Source organism: Saccostrea cucullata, unplaced genomic scaffold (genome assembly GCF_032062105.1).
Source record: "Saccostrea cucullata isolate Sc308-1 unplaced genomic scaffold, CSIRO_AGI_Scuc_v1 ctg729, whole genome shotgun sequence".
Taxonomy (NCBI): domain Eukaryota; kingdom Metazoa; phylum Mollusca; class Bivalvia; order Ostreida; family Ostreidae; genus Saccostrea; species Saccostrea cuccullata.
Window position 1 is genome coordinate 536,508 of NW_026933670.1, and position 22,495 is coordinate 559,002.

Consider the following 22,495-nt stretch of genomic DNA (forward strand, 5'->3'; position numbering starts at 1 on the left):
ATGCAGAGCAGAACGAACACGTAAATTTAGAAATGCCAGGGATTGATTGATTGATTGATTGATTGATTGTAAGCTGTTTAACCTCCCTCTCGAGAATTTTTCACTCATAGGGAGACTCCACCACTTGCGTGTTGAGAGCTACTAATTTTGACCTAAACTCGGCACTTAGATCCATTGAGCAGGTAGGATCTTTTTCGTGCCAGCATCTACTGGGACACGGGACCTTGGTTTATACAGTCTCATCCGAAGAACCGGTCTCCACGTCCCAAAGTAGGGTTTGTTAAAGTGGATTGGTTAAAGTGGGAACCTGCCACATAAGGATCGACTCCTCACTTCGCGACTCTAAAGCAGACGCTCTAACCACTGCCCCACGCGGTCGACGACACACACTATCGGTCGGGAACACCTGCCTGGTCCTACTTGTCAGGATTGGACTAACGGAACTTTTTTCTTTGTTTAGATCATTACTGAGGCCAAAATATGAGAACAACTTTCCGGAGATGAGGAGATTTTAAAGACCAAAATAAACTAGGGCTGATTGTAACGAGAATCGTAACAGATGTTTCCCAAACTCTCCCCAACTTTTTTTTGGTGTCTCATTCCCTCTAAGCTTCATTTAATAAGGCAAACTCTATGCATCTTACACTTTAACGACGTTTTTCCGTTTTGTTATACACAGAAGACTGTGAAATTTCCTTATACTGATACAAGAAAAAGCAAAATGGTATAAATTAGAAGCTTAAAACATGCTACTTAAATAAATCTTAGCTAGGGATGTGAGAAAAAATGTTTTTAAATGATGAAATATTTTAAAATTCAACAGAAATTGTTTACATGATTAATATTACAGAAATTGTAATGAGTCCCTTTAGTTAAGAGAGTTCCACTGACATTGGCATTACGTCAGATCTATCATTGTCGAGCGCTAAAGTGGGTAAAACTCCACTCTACACCCGCAATTCAGACATGCATTCATGAATGAATAAAGTTTTTATCAAAACTCACTGCCAATGGTTAAATGTATCAAATTAAAAATGGTGATTTTTTTTTCTTAAAACCACGGATACACTTATTCCGTAGAGAAAAAAACCCCGAAACGGAAGTAAACACAGAAGTCCCTTAAATCAATACAAACCCCGAGCAGAACGCAGAACGAACACGCAACTCTAGAAAACCCGGGTAAGCATACTCTATCGGTCGGTAACACCCGCTGCGTCCTTCATGTCAGGACAAACGGAAGCGTTTTCTTTGTTTAGACTATAACTGCGGCCAAATATGAGGGCGATAAAAGTGAAGCAGAACCAAATACAGTGGATTAATTGAATCCGGACGCTTCCAACATTTCCCTTTCAATTTGTCTGGATATGTGAAGCGTCCGGATACCTGAATCACCAGTTAAAGAAAACATAATAACATTTTGAAATTCTGTTCCGATGAAAAAGCGTCCGGATACTGAAGAATCCGGATATCTGAGGGTCCACTGTATACGAGCCTTTGAAATGGAGTTTTTTGAAGACCAAAATAAATAACTGTGACCAGTTCAGGTTTTATATTTTGCAAAATAATTGTTCATCAGGCGTTTCATTTTATGATCAACTAGACTAAAACAAAGTCATGATTTTGGAAGCATCATGCTGCCATTGGTTCGTGGATTTCTTGATAAGAAACATTTGTAAATGCAAAAGACAATCAATTTATCACTGAGAACAAAATTTCCCTTTATGCTTCTTGTGAAATCTGCCTATTTTTTAAATGCACGTATGATTGTTATTTGATTGAAAATAAACACGAATGAAAAAATATTTAAGATATATTTGATGAAAATAGTTTTTGAAATACTACTGGAATTTAATTCATGAATGCACAAAAATACTCAGAACTGTTATTTTATTATTTAAAAATTGAAAAAGAAAAATCAGTCTTTTAAAAAAAAATATTTAGATAACGCTTCATAAAAGTCATCATTCTCAAAAGTACGTTTAAACAATTCAAAATGCGAGGGAAATGCAGAGCAAGTGCAGAGTGTTAATACATAAATGAGATCAGGTACCATAGAGGAATAAGCATCCCCTCTCGACCAGTGACACTTTTCATGATCGTGAAAACTGAGAAATTCCCCGCTGTGATAATAATAGCATAACAATAAGTATGAAAAAGTCGGTTCGCAGTATTCGTCTTAAGGTCTCCGATCCATAAAGGGACATAATTTTCTAATCTTCAATATTCATCCCATATTAAATACTCTAAAACTAATTCAAAGCAGTTTAGAGTAGAAAAGGATTTACCAGGAGAATTTTAAAAAAATATATATATAATTACCTCAGTAGTAATTAATTGATTAAGAATGCATTGAGGTATATGGGAAAAACCTAATTTTTAAAAATAAAACTTTAGATACTATGAATATAAAAACAAAAGATGCAAATAATTATAAAGAATAGAAAAACGATTAAAAATGATTTTTTTGAAAATGAATTTATTGTTTAAAAGCAAAGGGGGATAACTCTTCAAGGACGCGTCAAGGTCAAAAATTAGGATGCATTCCGCTCTTACATATTGAGACTAAAGCATATGAAGATTATTGCTACACATACTGAGGATTCAGCCAATATAATTATATGTTATGCATTCAGATTCATTGAACCTGAGGCTATTATTGATCGGATACCTTAATGATGAGTTATATTTACTGATAAGGTGTCACAAGACGTGCAAGATGGTGGCTTTAAATGACACCGTTGATAGTCTTCTTTCATCAAATACTTTTTGTTTATAGCTAATTCTTAGTTTGAGGATTTTTTTTCGCACACTGTAAATCGAGCATGCTCTTGCGTATCCTATCAACTGAGAGATATTAACCTCATACGCAGATGATGTGGGTATACTGCTACATAAGTAAGGGAAGCTGACAATGCAAAACTAAAGTTAAAGTCAATACAAATATCTAACTTTTGTTGTTAAATGCAGATCACAGAGGAATTTGTAAATTTTTGTCAAAAAGTTAAAAATGTGTACAAAATTTTGTATACAATAACATTGAAAACGATTAAAAGTCGCATATCTAAGAACCAAAGAAAACATGTATTTTGATTTTCTTTAGTTTGTCATTTCTAAACAAATTCAGTCAAAAAATACATATCAATCCATGTATTTAAATTTTGTGTTATGCATCCTAAATGCGAGATTTAAGGATAAATAACACAAACAAACTTTTTTCAGATATTACATGTAGCAATATTTCTCATGGATTAACATTCAAATTGGTAACCTGAATAATTTTTATCGAGTATAGTGGGAGAATTTTATAAGATTTTGTCTTAAGGTTAAAAAAAAAGTGCAACATTTTGTATAGAATTATATAAAAAGCAAAACAAAATCTCATATCTAAGGATCAAGGAAAACCTAAAATTTCTTTATATTTCAGGGATTTATTATTTATGTCATTTCAAATCAAAATCAGTCAAAAAATATGCATCGATCCATGCATCAGATTTTTGTTTGTTTTAAGTACCCTTAAATTTATATTCCACACTATTCTGACAAAGCGTCAAAGCCTTTTTCATATTAAGCTTTCACCTGGTGTAATCTTGCACAGAATTCATAATACTTATGAATTTATGAATTTATGATGCCAGTTGAGTCTGCCACATCTGTGTCACTTTTGTATATTTTAAGGTTCATTGATACTCTGATAAGAGAGACAACTCTTAGTGGCATAATTGTTTATTATTCCTTTTTAGATTTGCAAAATTGGGTAGTCTTTTTGTTAAAATTTGACCCGCAAGCTATGCTATAATTGTTTGTATTTTACTTAACAGATACATTTCTTCTGGAAAGTCATTAAGGTTCAAGCAAAATTTTATATAAGTGACCAGAGGGTTAATGACCCTTAATGACTATTGATCCCAAATTTGAAATCTGTGGGTGTGATCCGTAATTTTTTCCTATCCCAATACTTGTACTGTTCATAGACTAACTGAGATCGATCACCGTTTCGTATCTTCATCTTTTAAATTGAAAGAACGGTTTCCTCTAAATATTGGACATTTAAAAATAAATTAGCCAAGGTCCTTAATTTTAAATATACTATACCAGTTATAGACGTGTAAAACAGAAACAAAGTTTTAGGGTGGAAAAGATGAACGTGATTGTGTATTATGTTTTAGATGTTCATACAATGTAAAGCTTTTTTTGATGATAAAAAGTTCAGAAGCAATTGTCTGTGCAAAGTAACAAATACAAATGTGTAAACTTCAACTTATATATAGTAGAACGATTTGTGTTTATTCATTTTTAAAATTATATAGTTTATAATTTATAAAACACTTCTTTTGTTCGATTACGTGCCATACTCTACAGTGTTGTCATCGGTATTAAAATTAATACGTTTTCTCATGCTAAGAGAATGCATACATGTATGTGTGAAATACTAAACAATTATAGTTAGAAGTGTAACAACATTTAATAATGAAAATAAGATGTACAGGAATTACAATGTCTTACAATTTTTTAAATTAGGATATCATATTAATCTAAGCTAAATTAATCATAAATCTCTTCTCTCTCTCTCTCTCTCTCTCTCTCTCTCTCTCTCTCTCTCTCTCTCTCTCTCTAAGATAGTAGCTGATATTTAAAAGCACAATGCACAAAATTAAATCAAACGAAACATAGAAGAGTCCTTATATTTTGTATGGATTATTCAGTTTCCTCTTCCTATAGCAATGAAGTTATAATAATTTGAATTATTTTTTAAGTTCATCCCCTTTTACGGCCATCTTGGACTTTGAAACGACCTCTTTTCTTTTACTCTGACTCACTGATTGTCCTTTACTCATATTTTAAACAATTCTGACATCCTCAAAGCTTCTTCTTCAGGAAATGACGTCCACATACATATGTGTGAGATTTTCAGATAAGGCTTCGTGCAGAAAACGGTATTCTTCCTGAAAAGAATCATCTGATTCATTTGAAAAGTTTCATTTCATAAATGCTTTTTTGAAGAATTATAAAATTATATAATATGCATTCTTTTAAACGAAAATATCAATTACGATTATATTTCTAATCATGGCTTAAAGATGAAACGACTGTTTTTTTTAGGATTCTTTGTCCTTCTTAAAAGTGTACTCAAAATCATACATCCACTTATAGGAGGATATAAGGAAGTTGAAATATTTTAGGAAACATCAGGTTGGAAATATGATAAAAATATCCATATAATCGTGACATGAGGTCACGAAAGCTTATCCAAACTAAAGAGAAAATCTTTAACTATCGATCAATAAATCAAGTCTTCTTTTATATCATGAAAAGGAGCACACGGCGGGTTTCATTGTCAACGGGGGCTTCTCACTCCTCCGTGGCACCTGATCCCACATTTGATATTTCAGATATTCGTTTTTACACTGCTCCTGACATGTTTCGTTTAATGGACTTTTGAGTTTGAAATTGTTGGTTTCCTCCAAATATTTCATTGGTCAGAGTTTTCGATTTAAAATATTTTTTCTTTTAGTTCCTCCTTTTTTGTTATTTCTTCCTATGACAAATGCTGACAAATTCTCATTATTTGACATCAAAATAGGGGAAAATGTTTGATGTAGAAACACTGAAATATTTTTTTAAAACTCCAAATATAAATAATTATGGTTAAAAGACCAATTGCACATTTCAAATGGAGCAAACAAACAAAAGACCTCTGAAATCATCAGAGATGGTATCAGCTGCTTCTTGATTAAGCATCAATGATTAACAATTTCAAAATTCCAAGATACGTAGACAGGGAAATCAGTTTAGTTTCTCTTTGCTAAATTAAATTTCTTTTCATGTCATAGTAAAGTTTAACATTTTATGATCATGCATTTTAAGTTTCATGATGATATCATTGAATCTCATAGCATTTAAAAATAACTTTTCTATTAGAATCTAGTGTGTAATGTCACTTCTGTATTATTTTTTCCGTCTCTGATGTAGATAAACCATATCCAAAATATTTATTTCCCATCCAGCAACACAAATCAATTCCAACAATACTTTGAAAATTATGTCACCAATCGTCTGTTTTTAATGCAATTTATATGAAAATTTGACATGCTATTAAGATTTTTATTCTGTTTTATTTAAATTTGAGTTCAACTTTTTACATAGTACCCAAGAAATAAAAGCAAATGTAATAGCTATATACATAATTTATTCCAAATTTGTTCGTGCGCCGACAAACCATATCGGCCTTCATATAAATCGTTCCAATATTATTTATGTGAAAGATATATATTTAAGAAATCAAAAATTTAAAGCGCATTGAATATATTATTACTATGCAAAAATTGGATAGCATTAGTTGCATGTTAACAAAGTTATAAACACTGTCTACGACTTTTAGGAACAACCCTCGTATATCCATTGTTTATATCATAATTAATCTAAAGTTGGAATAACGAGAGAAATCTAAAAGAGCAAAGCTCGGCTTTGATTGATAAGATACACCTTATTGTTAAAAGGGGCTTTCCAAAGCACATGTAATCACTGAATACTAAGCATACCGACGTTTGCACCATGAAAGGTCTTTGTTGTCGTAGTTTTCCGATGCAGTTGATGACGTCAACAGTCCCTCTCTTGTTGGCTTCTTCCATCAGGTAATCAAAGGCTAAGTATGTTCCAGTTCTTCCAATACCCGCGCTGAGACACAATTCATCGAAATCATTATATAAGTAATGCTTTATTTTAAAATATTACAAAACTAATTAAAATTCTGAAATGTTTAATGAAATATGTATTGAAATTGATTTTTTCTTTCCATTTTAATTTACACTTTTTCAAACCTGCAATGAATAAGAATTGGTCCCGACTCCTCGTCCTCCTCAAATCTGGCCAAGTTATGGAACTGTATTATTGTATTTACGTTACTTGGGACTTTATTCTTTAACCACCCCGTGAATTGGTAATGTTTTAGGGTTCGTGATTCGTCATCCTGTGCAGAGTTCAATTAGAAATACATAGTTTCGTAGATTGAAATTAAAGTAAGGACATCCAAATTCTGTTTTTGTAGAAGTTCATATTTCCCAGATAGAAATGGATTTAAACTTGAACATTTCAACTCAAAAAGATTTTTTAAACGTATAGTGCATCAAGAATCGTTACAAAACAAATAATTAATAAGAGTACCCTTTCTAAAAGAAAAGTTCTGGTCGTTATGCACTCCATTATACGACAACCCTGTGGAGTAATTTTTACACGTCCTATCCTCTCTTCTGCTAGGGGCCAGTACTGCACGCACTGCATCTGTAATATATCACAGTAAACTTTTACTAGATGCCGTACAAGAATACAATAAATATCTAGCTAGAAAATACTGACATTAACAGCAACCTTAGTAGTACAGTTTCCCTGTGAGCAAAAATATATTTTCTATGAAGTGCCTATATACTTTCATGTTTTTGATATATAAAATCAAATTTACAAAATCATTCATAAAAGAGATTTTAATTTAGAATCAGCTCACGCCGTCGCCTTCCATTAGTTTAGTTAGCATCAATACTCTAGAAATGTTGTATTGCCAGATCATTTCCCAGAACAAAACAGTCGTCTCGTGATTAAATGGACCTGAAATAGAGTAGTCGTTTCAATGTTAATCCATTTTTTTATTTTCAGAAATCTTGATCAATATGTTTTTTATGATTAAAAAACAAAACTTTTACGTTCTCTAGTCGTTTTTCTGTTGTGATTTGCTAAAAATTACTAGTACCCCTAGTTCACATTAATTTTATTCTTACACATATTACCTTGTGCAGCTATGTATTTTCTTTCCTTCTCAAAGCCCTTTAAATGAAATGGAATTTAATATTATTTTAGCATAGAATAAGATGTGCACTTTTCTCAACAGAAAATAAACAATGAAAATCGACATACAGAATTCAAAGAAATAGATTTATTTAATATTCAACTAATTTTAGCATATATATCGGTCAAAAGGATACTCTCTATTGATTTGAACATTTTCGTTTAAAAATCTCATATCCGCTCCATTTGTATCTTACTTGTGTATTTTACTACTTTATGCATAAAAAGACAGATTAATAACATTCTTTACGTTTATGAACGATGCATTTATGTAATCTGAGTTTCCAGTCACGTCACACAAGTCCAGAATAACTCTACAACAGTCATCTAAAATAAACAAGAAAACAAAAAACCTTTAATCATTAATATTTCTGTTAATACAGTTGTAGTCTTTAAACACAAAAATCAAACATACTTGGATATATTTTCTTGTAACGATTTTTTCTTCTGTTCTCTGGAAGAAGTGCGTTGAGATGAGCATCTGTCATTACACAAGGAATTTCCTGAAATAAAGTGCAAAAATGTTATTAAATCATTTATAGAAAAACTTAGTAACGTAAATGTATGATGAATTGTAGATGTCATTCAAATCTTAACTAAATTTGTGTTTAAAGTTTAATTTCAACAAAAAACAAAAGTTTACCTTCTACCATAATGTTTTTAAGTACCATCAACATGTTGTGCATTAACATTAAAATAAGAAAACTGCCTCTTAAATTACCTTAAATTCCTTGACAAAATTCACCTTCTTACTTCTGACTTTTTCTACAAATTTATCAACGGACACTTTCAAATCTAATGTGTTCACATATTCATGTTGACATATTTCCTCATATTCATTTGAGTCGTCCTGCCTAATTTCTTCTAGCTCTATAACACGATATGTCTCACATGAGTCATATTTCTTGGTCATACATATCCTCAGTATTGCTTTTCTCTCCACAAGAGCAATTATTATTACTATATTTAAGACCAAAAAGACTACTACAGCCATGGAAATATTCTTTTGGTCGAAGACCTCTCCATTTTTATCTAAACTCCTGGATGCAATGCATTTGCCTGTCTCAGCTTCACAATCGCTGTCACAATGGTCAGTGCAGGACTGGTTGCAGTGATGGCCATACTTTCCTCCCTTACATGGTGTACATTTCTGCCCTGAAGCCCCGGGGTAACAACTTGTACAGAATCCAGTGTCTCTATCACAAAATCCATTCAGGCATTTATACGGGCAAGTCTTCTCACATCGAGCTCCAAACCTAAACGGAGCACATGATAAGCATTCCCCATTTGCTGCGTCACATGTGGAGCAGGATTCATTGCATTCCATACATGAAAAACCGTAAAAACCTTTGCAGCAACCTGAAAATTTGACATACATTGCATTATATCTCTTTAAACTTAAAACAAAAACGGGTTACAATACCTTAAAGCTACAGATTTAATGATATTGAATACATAACAGAAATGTAGGTGTTGAAAACTAGGTATCTTAGACATAATTTCCCATTTATTAATATTGACATATAAAAGTAGGATGTGTCCTAATTTATGACTTTGAATTTTGATTATCTCCATCTATTTTTAATTAATTGGTTATCTCCATCTATTTTTAATTAATACAAAAAATCAATCTCAAAAATTTTGTTCGGTAAAAAATATTTTTTTTAATTGTCTGTCTCTTTCTAATCCTTGAATGCATCTTTCCATCACATTATATAAGGATATCAAAATTATTTGAATTCATATTTTTAAAAATTGCGTTTTCCCAGAGACTTCAGTGCATTTTTTGTTAATTATGTATTGCTTAATTAAAGAAACTTTTGAAACTTTCTTGTAGGCGATCCTTTCCTACTAGAAAATGCTTTCATTTAACATCAGTATTATGTACTTGATGGACATTTAAGGGTAAAGAATTTGGTCCTGAAAGCAATGGAAATCCTTAAACCCTATTCCAATGTCACGTTAGGCATTGACACGTAAAAGATATTCAAAAAGCAAGAGTTCCGAGTGTTGAATAAAAATTTATATTTCAATCCTTCACCAACTTTAATTACGTATCAGATGAGAAAATTTTATACACCTTCCAGGGGATGTAAAACTGATCAAACAATAAGAGATATGCTGGTATGTATCATGCATTTTATTTTCTAAGATTTAATTTTGTTATTTGGTCGTTCAAAATCATTTAAGGTAGGACACAACACCCGTGGATTCTATTTTAACTTATTTCTTAAAAAGTACTGGAGAAAAAAATAATAGTAGTATTACTATATTGACAACAATGAATGATCCTTGTAAGAAAAATAGTAAGTTTTGGCATGTTTGCGTAATATTTTGTGGAAAAAATCAGAGAATCCTATATATTGGTCACTTGGGAGCTTACATTTTGGAATGTGTTTAAGCTATCTAAGTGCAATAAATAAGTATGTAACTGTCTGTTATAAAATAAAATGTAACTTTTGTTCCATAACTAGTAGAGGGCTGATATTTGGAATATATATAAGGATTCTCCATTTTCTATGTTCTACAAAGGGCAAGGTCATATCAAGAGGTCAAAGGTCAAATATTGTGACGTCATCTACTGAATCTTTTGGGGGTTTTTTGCCATTGATTTATTTTAATCGCCAAAATATCTGAAACCACTGGTTCAATTTTCTTTATTTTCACACATTTTAATCTAGGATGCATTTGAATCATTCTGTTGAATTTTAGTAAAAATTGAATTACGCATTTTCTCTTAAGAAAACTTAAACCGTCGGGTATTTACATGTGGATTTTCAATTCCAACTCTAGGTATGTTCTATTTTACTCAAATTTTCCTGTATCAATATGACTTACTGATTTAAAGTAACAAAAAGGTTATCTTTATTAAAAGTATTACACAAATGTGCAATATATCAATTGATAATTCTAAAATGAGGCTCATTCTCAAGTCGAATGTATGATTTCACAATCTTCTAACAGGGGTCTGGTAGGCCATATTTCAGACTATGTGGGCTAAAATTGGTGGCTGAATTCCTTTCAAATCATAATTAAAGAGAGATTTTGTATCCTTGAACAAAATATCAAAGTTTTAGAAAAATTGAGCTTGAGGAAAAAATTGGCCTATCTATTGTGTCCTACCTTAGTGTATTCAATGTCTTGCAAGTTATCTTGTTTACCCAAATCTAACACATGTATAACTATAAAACATGGAAATATGGATATTTGTATTTGAAACTTATATACACTATAATGTTAAGACAAACCCTTTAAGTAAATTTCATTAAGCTGTAACACTCCAACATCTGTTCGTGTGATCGTGAAGGAATCCACCTGAAGTTCTCTGTCACAGCAGACCTTAATTTTGTAGATGTTCTGGACCGATTCTGCAGGAATTTCATCGCAAAGTTTTTCCTGCGAATGTGGATAGCTTAAATTCACGCTGATCTTATAGACACCTGAATCAGAAAAAAAATTAGATCTCTCAAATCAGACAAAACATATTTAGGATTATTTGAATTAGTTTTATTTTATGTACAACAGCATTTTAGCCAATATTAACAAACCTCCAGAGACAAACATTGTAAAACATGATATTGAGGTAGGTCTATCAAATGTAATCCTCCAGTAATTATTTGTTCCATTTTTCGTTTGAATGAATGTAAACGGATCTCCGTCCACAGCCTGTGCGGCGTAGTCTTCCCTCCTGACTGGAGAAATATTACCAGGAAAGGAGGACTGGGAGAGCGATGAGTATTCAATGCCTGTCAAACAAAATAAGGATTCTCTAGAGAAATTACAGGTAGGAAACTAATTTCAAAGATAAAAATTATTCAAACCTGTCAAACAAAATGATAAAGCTGAGAAGAAAATACAGAGAAAACTAAATAATGATAATAAAAAAAAAATCTTTATAAAACCTGCCACTATTGAGAAATTAAACGTAAGAAAATAATATGTTAAATTAAAAACCTCTGCAAAACCGTTCATGCAAAAATCTTCCAATTCATTTATTTAGAATTAACAATGGAAATTAATAAAAAATCAAATAAAAATATCTACGATTCAAAGGCTAGTTTAAGAAACATGAAGTTTAGATTTTCCCCAGTAAGGATTAAAAGTAGAGTTAATCAAAGATAAAAATGGGTATCAATATTATTGAAGATGAAAGTCATTGAAACATAAGAAAAAAATGTAAACATTTATCCTTTTTTCCACAATAATTAACAAATATACGATACAGCTTATATTCATATATATTTGCCATGAATATTTTTATCTCTATGTGAAATCAAAAATAATATCTTTAAAAATACCTTGTATAAAACTGATTGTCAAAAACAAACACGTGCTTTTCAATAGTTCTGCCATATTTGATGTGTTCTTTCAAAATTTCAACAATTAATGTTATCTTCCGTGTCACTTGAATTGTTGTAAACTAACCAGTTCACAGTTACGTGTAAATATTATACGTTCATACAACACTATAATTATTTGAAAAGAAAACATAATCGAGAATCAATTTCTTATCATATTATTGAGCTTTATTTTGGTGTTTTTAGTAAAAATGAATAAAGAATAGTGAGAAGAGTCAGACAGAAAAATATTTGTCGTTATAAAAAAGATACCACTTGTTTTCTGTTAAAATAATTTGATATATACAAAATATGTACGTTACTTTCTTCACTGTTCTTTACTTTTAAAAATCTGTTTCTAAGTTTTCAATCAAAATTTAAGCTGTAATAAGAACTGTTTCTAAATACACTTTATAAATAAAGTTAGGAACTTAAAATGAAGTTCCTGTCCAATTTAAAATATGGACGAGTCCGGAATTTTTCCACGAAAGGAGATAAAATCATCCATCATATTTCCGTTTGAACATTGATTCTACAAATAAACATTCCGAAATTACACTTATCTCGGCTTTTTCAACGGAAAAAGGGAATTGACGGCAAAAGCACCATTATTAAAAGCATTTAGTACGGAAGCGTAAATGGCTCTACACTTGTTGTGTTATAAATTTGTATATTGTCTTATATTTTATTGTCTTATCACCATATAAAGTGTTAAACTCCTTATTTATACACATACATTTGTATTTTGAATTGTATTAATATTTTTTGACATAATATATTAATTTTCAGATATCAATCAAGACAAGATAATCAATCACATTTATATAGTATTGTCGATATGAAAAAAAATGAATATATATATATTTATATAGATATATGAATATTCTTAAGATGTCAGTATAAAGGGTTTTTGAATTAACTTCGCGTGGGCGGGAAGAATTCTAATGAATCTTCACTTCACTTGGGATTTAGTGAAAGCTTATGTACCATGCATTTGATATCGTAATTCAAAAATATTTGAAAAAGGGAGATAGTGAGACATCAACATTTAGATTATAAGCATTATCATATGAGGTTATTGTAGCCATCACCACTTTTGAGGTGGGGATCTGTTATATTCTATCATGGTTCACTGTCATATATTAACTAATATCTCTTGAATTCAGTGGGGGCGTATGAAGCGAAATTAGAAAAAAAAAAAACAGAATTATAAAAGTAAAACTGACTATGTACTTTGTAAATATTTGATGGTGTTCCGCTCTGTGGAACATGTATACATAGGATCTGACTTATGAACGCGAACTTCCACAGTCTTGAAACCTATCACCCAACCCCCACCCACCATCACCCACTTACTGAATTCCAAAAATATAAACAGTGAACAATGATAGAATACTTGTAAATCACATTAAAATATAACCATGATAGAATATATCAACTAAAAAATAACTATCAGCACATCAGATCTGACTTCTTATTGCTTAAAATAATATAAAATAATTTGTGATTTCAGCCAATCTGTAAAAACTTAGTCACAAAGATTAAAGGAGGAAAGTGTAGTGTCTGCCAAATTAGATATATAACAAGAAAAAAAAACAGAGATTTAATCAAAATCCAACTGCGAGAATTTTCTTTAGTTTGGGGATATATTAGTGGATCTCTGCTGTACTCAGGTTTTTTTTAACCGGATGAGGGGCACAGAGATACTCTTGCCCCCCCCCCCCCCCCCCTCTTCAAAAGTGGTGATCGGTACAATAGCCCCCCCCCCCTCCTTATGAATCTAAATGTTGATGTGTCACCACCTCCCTTTTTCAAATTAGGATTCGTGTTTTTGCGATAGCTATTTATTCATGATGCAAGATAAATTATCTCGTCATGTCGAAATAACAAATTAAAGGTGATAGTTTATCTTGACTGGACAAGATATAAAGTCAATGTTTGTCGACAAACCAGAAAGTTATCATGATTTGACAAGATATTTATCTTGACTAAGCATGATATGCTATGTTAACAAAAAAATGTGTTGATGGCATTAATATGCCACCATACCATCCATATAATTTTTTTTAGCATAGCATATCATGTCGAGTCAACATATTATAACTATTTCGTCAATTGATGATAACTTTCTGGCTTGTCGACAAACACCGACTTTATATCTTGTCCAGTCAAGATAAGCTATCACATTTTGTTGCAATAGCTATCTTGATATGACGAGATAACTTTTAATCGATATACAAGATTATTTATATTTGTCGAGAGAGCTATCGCATAAATACGATAGCTTATCTTGACTGTACAAGATAAAAGTCGGTGTTTGACGACAAATCTGAAAGTTTTCATTACGTGACGAGATAGTTATCTTGACTTGACATGATATGCTATGCTATGTTGACAAAAAAGTATGTGGAAGGCATAAATATGCCACCATAAGAAGTAGTATTTATAAATTATGGACACAATAACCCAAAAGAAGAAAAATGTGAAATCACAAAATCATGCTTAATAGCATTGGCATAAATAGACAACGTTTCAAGTAACCATTTCCAAAGCATACATCAAAGATCACGTTTTATATCATAGACAGCTGCTTCTTTAAAAAAGAATGGATGCATCTTTTTATTGGTCATCTTCTATAGAATACGGAGATAACAAACAGTTTTAAGCACACAAGTTTATTCAAACAAAAAATCAGGGACAGAGCAACCACGGACCTCAAAAACATCAGAAGTGGGATTAGAGACCATGGAGGAGTGAACATGACTGTCTTGCCGACCGGTCAGTTTGTTCCTTGTCATGATCAGGAAATAACGGAAAACTCTGTAGGCAATTCAGCGTGTAAACAATTAGTATGGAAAAGGTCTATCAACATTTTATTTAATGCCAGATTTATTTCTGGCAAGGCCATTGTAACGACCAATAATTGAAATCATCACGTTTATCATCAATCTTGATTATTAAGCATTCGTTCAAGACTTTTTCGAGTGAAATATTAAAATAAAAAACAGATGTACTATAATTCCTGGTTAACGTTAGCAAATGTGCATATATTTAAACTAGGAGTACTGTTAGCACTGAGCTCATGAAATGATATTCCCGCCTACCATACCATTATAATGTTAAAATCCACGTTTTGTTCTCGGAGACACGAAATAAGTTTCGGATTAAAAATTATGAATAATATATGAGATACACAAATGCATTATGTAATAAAGAATCTCTGAAAGCATCATTCAATTCATCAAATTTTATAGGAGGAGATGCAGATAAGACATCGGTAACATTCAATATTATGGAAAGAATAGCAGTGTCCATGTACAGGGAAATATGTGTCGATCAGAAAGTCAAATAGGAGGTGCACAATGGCACTATGGGACAAAGATTCCGAAAAAGTTTCATTAAAATTCATCAGGTAGTATGAGAGGAGTTGAAGATATGAGATGGGTACCCCAATTTGTAACAGACGGACGGACAAATGGACTCTAAGGTTATGGTCAAAAGGACAGATATGTTCAGCACCCAGTATAAATCCGTGTCACATTGAATACATGTGAAGTATGAAAGCCTTAGTACCAACTATTCAAATGTTATGGCTAAGTAATTTTTGGTAAAAGTGGGTCAAACTACAAATACTCATGAGGTCAGATTTGGTGGTACAAAAACTATGGTCTTGTCACAAGGAATATTATATAAAAGCCATAGCCCTACACTATCAAAAGGTATGGACAAGATTAAAGTGTTTGCGGACAAACAGATTAATAAACAGACAGATAGACAGATGGACGGACAAAGCAAAGACTATAAGTTCCCGAGTCTTCGATTACGGGGGCATAAAAACATTTTTGGTACGCTACACAAACAAAAGGCTCCAATCGGAAAGTAGATAACTACTTCAGACTGTCTAGTGATGGAAAAAAAATGAAATGACCACGCTCAAGAGTCCATCCCTTCCTACCTCATGAATTACCAATATCATGCAGGGAGATTACAGGGAGGTTGTGACTCCATATTTCACACTAATGTCCACTGAAGTCAGGAGTGACTGAAAATCCGTGAAAATGTCAAAAACGATTTTGCTATAATAAACTAATTTAGCTTACCTGGGTTTAATTCAAATAATTTTTCAGTTTTTTATTTTATTAAGATTGCTTATAAGTAGTTGAATTGAACATTGTTGTACGCATTTATGATGGGTTGCTTCTTTTTTGTGAGATAGTCGCCCGAGTGGCCAGTTAGATCGTCTGCTCTACAGTCGCGAAGCAAGGAGTTCATCCTTAGGTCGCAGGTTCGATTCCCATTGTTGGAGTGGAGACTGGTCTTCGGATGAAACAACATATTGGAATTCCAATGGGTACCAATTGTGCCCCGTTTTGTATTCATATGAAGCAGAATCTGTCCAAAATGTTATATGTGAAAATAAGAAAACACTTTCTGTGGCCTTTAGTTCGACATTTAGATATATCGATGACATATTGTCAATTAACAATTATGGTAATTTCTATTCTCATGTAGATACGATACACCGTATAGCGGGTAATTTTAGCGGGGTGCTAATTTTGGCTTCTTTTGGCGTTTTATTGGAAATCCGCTAAACTCTTTAATCGCTAAAATAGTAAGTACTCTTCTAAGTGTTCATCTGCAAAGACCTGAAACCCTGTGTCCGCTAAAATTAATTACGCCAAAATTATTGGCATACCTTTAAGCAGGCAAAACGCCAAAGTATACACCCGCCAAAAAATCCGCTATACGGTATCCTGGCGAGTTTTAAATAAAAGATATCACAGAGTTTGACACATCTCTTTCATAGTTCGACATTTTACTTGCAAAAGGCAATGGTAGTCTAAAAACCAAGCTCTATGATAAAATGACTTTAACTTTTCTATTGTCAACTCCCCTTACTTATGCAGCAATATACTTTCACCACCTGTACCGAGTTTATATATCTCAGTCAATTCGATAGGCATTCTCTATGAATGAACAATTTTTAAAACGAAGTATATTATTGACAAACAAGTTTATGAAACAAGAATATCAGCAGTCTCCTGTAAAGTCATCGTTTCCTTAGTTATATGGTCGATACAATGACCTTGTCAGCAAATACAAATTTATGCATCACTTAGTCAAATGCTAACTGACGTTTTTCATACTTATTAATAGTCCATTATTTATAGACTGACCTGACGATGGATTTTTCCGTTATTTTGCGATCATGACAAGGGGCAAACGGCGAGTGCGATCAGTCGGCAGGGGATGCTCACTCCTCCATGGCACCTGATCTCACCTCTGATGTTTTCAAGGTCCGTGTTTGCTCTGCTCCTAATTTGTATTGTTTTATGGACTTTTGATCTTGGATACTGTTTGTTATCTCTATATGTTTCACGTTATAAACCGAGGCCCCAAGTCGCAGTAGGTGCTGGTATGAAAAAGACCAATCGCTGCTCAATGGTCTTAAGTGCCGAATATAGGACAAAATTTGCAGCTATTCATCGGCAAGTGGTGGCGTCTCCTTATGAGTGAAAAATTCTCGAGAGGAACGTTGAACAACATACACCCAATCAATTAATCTTTATGAGAAACCTGTAGTTTTACATAGTAACTGATTTTATTTCGTTTTTATCTTTGTTTATAAATGACATACGTATATATCCCATAGCCCACAAAATAATAGTAAAAATACAACGTAAGTGCATGAACTGTGCCTAAAAAAAAATTCAAAATTTAAACATTTTTTTAACCTTTGTAACCCGCTTATTTTTCTTTTTAATACTTTTAAAAGCCTTCATAATATAATGCATCCCTGCAAACATACACAAAGAAGAATAAATCGAAATAGGAACTTGTTTTACAGAGTAGACCATTGTTCCGCTCAAGCTATAGGAGACAGGAAAAATATATGTAGGCTCATGCATTAAGAATCTTATTTTTTTTAAAAATTTTCATAATTATTATTAAATTTTCAATATCTATATGTCTATTTCATATTCTCAATAATGTCTTAATTATTGTATATTTTATTTTTTTATGTTTAAGCACTTTAGAGTAATTTTAAGTATATTAAGCGCTACACGAATTTTATAATAATAATAATAAATAATGATAATGTATATAAAATGTTTTGATGCTGAGGCTGGATTTAAAAAAAATGTTATATTGCAACATATAATCGATATCCCAGTGTATTCAAAAAGAATTTCAACATCTTTAAATCTGTTAAAACTAGCTAAATGAATAGGGCCAAAATCGTTTTGTCGGAGTCATGCATGTGCCTGAAGTAAATGATGTCCAGACAATCGGTATAAAAAACTTAGTATTTGACTGAATGATATATTGTATTTGCTGACAAGGTCATGCTACCAAACGTATGATTTGCGAAATGGTGAATTCAAAGATTATTGTCATCTCCCTCGGGAGATGACACATTAAGATTGTATGCCGGAAGTAAAGTCCTAGTGTAAGCCTCCATTAATTTTTCGGGAATCCTCGATGTTTTACAATATCTCAAGTGAGAATCTACACAAGGAGTTCCAAGTAGCTGTAAACTATATATATTGTTAGAAACAGAACTAGCTTACAAGTGTGTGATGTACTTTCGGTTTAGGCCTATTTGCCTTGAAAGCCAAGGAAAATTTAGAAAAGAAGTACGATGCTTATAAATATCTAAAGTTTTGGTGTGTCGTATATATAGTGATCCTCAATAATATGCCTTATTAAATTGATAAGCCACACAAGGAGAACTGACAATGACGCGATTTCTATATATAGATTTGTAGTAGTATCCATAGTTAAATCACTGCGTGGGACCCTGCCCCTCATTTTTCTTAAAAGTGAACAAAACGTAGGTATAGGTGGCTTTTTTCGAAAGGTTTAAATACTTAAGATTTACGTGGGTACTAATCATCTTTGGACTGTTCTTTCTTATGTTAAAATACTTGTCAGCTTAGTTTTCTGTTTGCTGAATTATAAGTAATTCGGGAACTTCAGGTACAATAATCCATATATTCATTGCATTAAAATATTTACCTTTCTGTTTTATTTCTTTGACATTATTGATACCAAAGAGATGACATTTCAGGCTTTCTGGAAAGCCAAACTTGTTTTTATCCATATTTCGTCAATGTGTTTATGAATTGCTTGCTACATTTTCAAAATTGTTCCAACGTAGAGCAAGACCATTCGTATGGAATCAATTGGGACTTATTTGTCTGCTAATAATTGGACACAATTGGTCCTAATATGAATTTCGACCGATTGTTGGAAGCCCTGACCTTAAAAAAAACTATATATATTGTGATGGAGAAACACAAACATCATTTAAATACAAAATTCGGAGTTTTATAAAATTTTCTAAACCTTACTTGGAGTTGTTAAGTATCCACATCTGATAAACAAAATTTCTCAGATATATTGTTGTACGGTAAGTACTATTGAGGTTTTTCTTTACTAGAATGCACCCGCTATGTCTCTAGCTAAGGATTTTTATGTTTTTTAAGAGTCAAGTATGCTTGAAGTATTTCAGATTCAATCAGATTCAGTTTGGTTGGGAAATATAAAAGAGTATAAAACTTACATATGCTTTTGAAGAAAGTCATCCTTAGAAATTGAGCTACGGGTATTGGTTTGTTTTACATTTTCAGAAATAGGTGTTTCAGTCGGCGCTGGTGGCCGGTCTGCAGGGAATGCTGACTCCTCCATGGTACCTGATCCCACCTCTGATATCCGTATTTGCTCCGCTCCTCGAGTTTTATTGTGGTAACGAATTTTGAGCTTGAATCCAGTTCTTTATCCCGATATTCTACTTTAAGCATTTCTTAAAAGATTTTTTGTACTATATAACAAACGATTTTGACCCTACGAGGATGCTTATTTATCGGTTTAAGAAAATTTTGATTAACTACGGAAATCAGCATTTTTGTGCATTTTGTGTATTCGGCTACAAGCTCTAATCTCAAAATATTTTTGACTCAAGATTGGTTGTTTGGTCGTTTTCCATTGTTTGTTTTATCAAAGTGAAGCTTTCACCTTCCTGAGTGAATTGTAAACTTTATAATATTCGTTTCAATCAGATGAGCTTTATTTTAAGAGAAATTATTACACGTACATAACGAGTATATGTTTTATTGATATTACTAATTATCATGCTGTTTTGAAATAAAGATTTTAAAATATTTACACGATTTCCGGAATTCTTCACTTTTGTGTTTTCTAGATTTTTGGTCTTGGAATAATTCTCACATAATTTTTCTCGTTTTTAATTTTCTCTTTTAAAAAAGGCATTAATATAAGTTTGTACGAATTTAATTTGCTTCACGGAAGGATACATTGTGGGAAGTTTTACAGAGATTGAATCATAAAAAAAATTCAGACAAAACTACATAGACAGGTGGCCGGGCAGACTGTACCGAACACGTCCATCAAAGTAACTAAAATATGTTTAAATTAATAAAACAGAGAAAGAGAATAAACATTATATTCTAATAATCAATTTTCAGTTTCATTAACTTATACTTATACTGGATTTAGAAACTACATTAAAATCCTTACAAAGATAAAAAGTGGATTCCAGTAACAATTGCACATGTACATGCACCAAGCCTTTTTAAACACCCCTTATAAATAACAGCAGGAAAGAAGAAACTCACGAGTACTGTTCAACAATTTATTCCAGAAATGATGCTTATCATTTAAATCAATATAGTCCTTAAATTTTGAAATACAAATCTTTTTGACTGTATATTTTTTTTCAAAAGAAAGAGTGGCAATTTTTAAAATTTTGATGTATAACAACTCAGATGCGTAGGAAAAAGCGAACATCAAATGTTCTATATGAAATTGCACACTGAATCATAAACACTTACCAAAAAGTACAGGCATCAAAGCCATTACTAAAGACAAGGTTTTGAATTCCTGTAGCATTATTCATTCGTTGTTTTTACTATTTTAATAATTTTTCTAATTGCTTTTATTACTATCATGACAGTAACCTAGCATATCGATATGCAATTTTAAAAATCTGAAAATCTTTATTATTTTATCTCAAAAACTCAGAGTAAGCAACATAAAATCAATATGATATATACAAACATCTACAGTTTTATAACATAGGTTTGGCCGAAAATGGCCTAAAACATCTATAGCAAAAAGTTTGTAAATCAAAATAAGCAATATTTAAATTATGATATTTACATCGTATTATTAGAATTATTTACATGTTAATCAAAATATATCTTCAAATACATTGAATGATCAAACGATAACATCTTATTTTGATTTCAAAATACTCTCTTTGTAAGATCTGTGTTACTACACTGTAGCATAGAAATGTATGTACAAAGAAAACAGAGCCATTTAAACAATCATTATGATTTCAAATAAACAAACAATAAACAAACCAAGAACTTTTATCACAACGCACACAGAACTTAAAATAATTTGTAATAGATTAAAAAAAATGTTAAAGCAAAAAAAATCATGAATATAAATAATTTCATCACAATTTCATGACCATTTTCATAAGAAATCTTCAATAAATCTGTGAACAAAGTTTGAAAATCTCCTTCTTTGCTTGGGTCGCTGGTAAATGGTTTTATATGTACATGTCTGTCTTGTATTCACGATTGATCAATTTGTCAACATCTCGTCCGGTTTATGAATGGGAATTGGTAGATTGTGGTGGGTCACGGCATGTACAATGGCATCGTGCAGGAACGCGTACTGCATCTAAATGGAGAAATAAAAAACAGCATTTATACTTAAAAATTACACTAATGACATAATTGATAAAATTTACGTAAAAGAAGATCAATTTGTGTACATCTGTCTGGATTGAAAACGCCCTCTGTTGACGTAGCTTAGAGACGCAATTGATGACGTCAATGCTGTCCATAGCAGCTGCTTCCTTCAGGAGTGAATCAAGAGCAATAAATGTCCCCGTTCTACCAATACCAGCGCTGTAAGGAAGTAAAGTAAAACAAACTATAACTAAAGAAGTAAAGTCAGACAAACTATAACTAAGGAAGTAAAGTCAGACAAACTATAACAAAAAACTAAAGTAACAAACATAACAAAAAACTATTTATTAAAGTAATAATCAAAAAATTATAACAAAAAACTAAGTAAAGTAAGACAAACTATAACAAAAAACTAAGTAAAGTAAGACAAACTATAACTAAGGAAGTAAAGTCAGACAAATCATAACAAAAAACTGGAGTAAAACACATAGATAGATTTATTTATTTCAGTAATAATAAAAAAATTATTCAAATATGTTAATTTAGTCCGGTATTTAAATTGTTCAGAAGATAGTACCTGCAGTGGACTACAAT

At 31.8% G+C, this 22,495-nt stretch overlaps 1 protein-coding gene across 1 annotated transcript; it reads right to left on the reverse strand.

Annotated features, from left to right (window-relative positions):
• Positions 1-4,825: 4,825 nt before the first annotated feature.
• On the reverse strand, positions 4,826-22,495 carry LOC134238887 (receptor-type tyrosine-protein phosphatase C-like; the record flags this gene model as incomplete). The annotated part of the gene is made up of 15 exons (XM_062721000.1): positions 4,826-4,943; positions 6,540-6,675; positions 6,819-6,967; positions 7,162-7,278; positions 7,499-7,599; positions 7,779-7,815; positions 8,087-8,163; positions 8,252-8,339; positions 8,558-9,195; positions 11,085-11,276; positions 11,385-11,582; positions 12,605-12,673; positions 21,833-21,890; positions 21,985-22,120; positions 22,479-22,495. Coding segments are annotated over 15 exons (2,085 nt in total), but the record flags the coding sequence as incomplete, so codon positions are not given.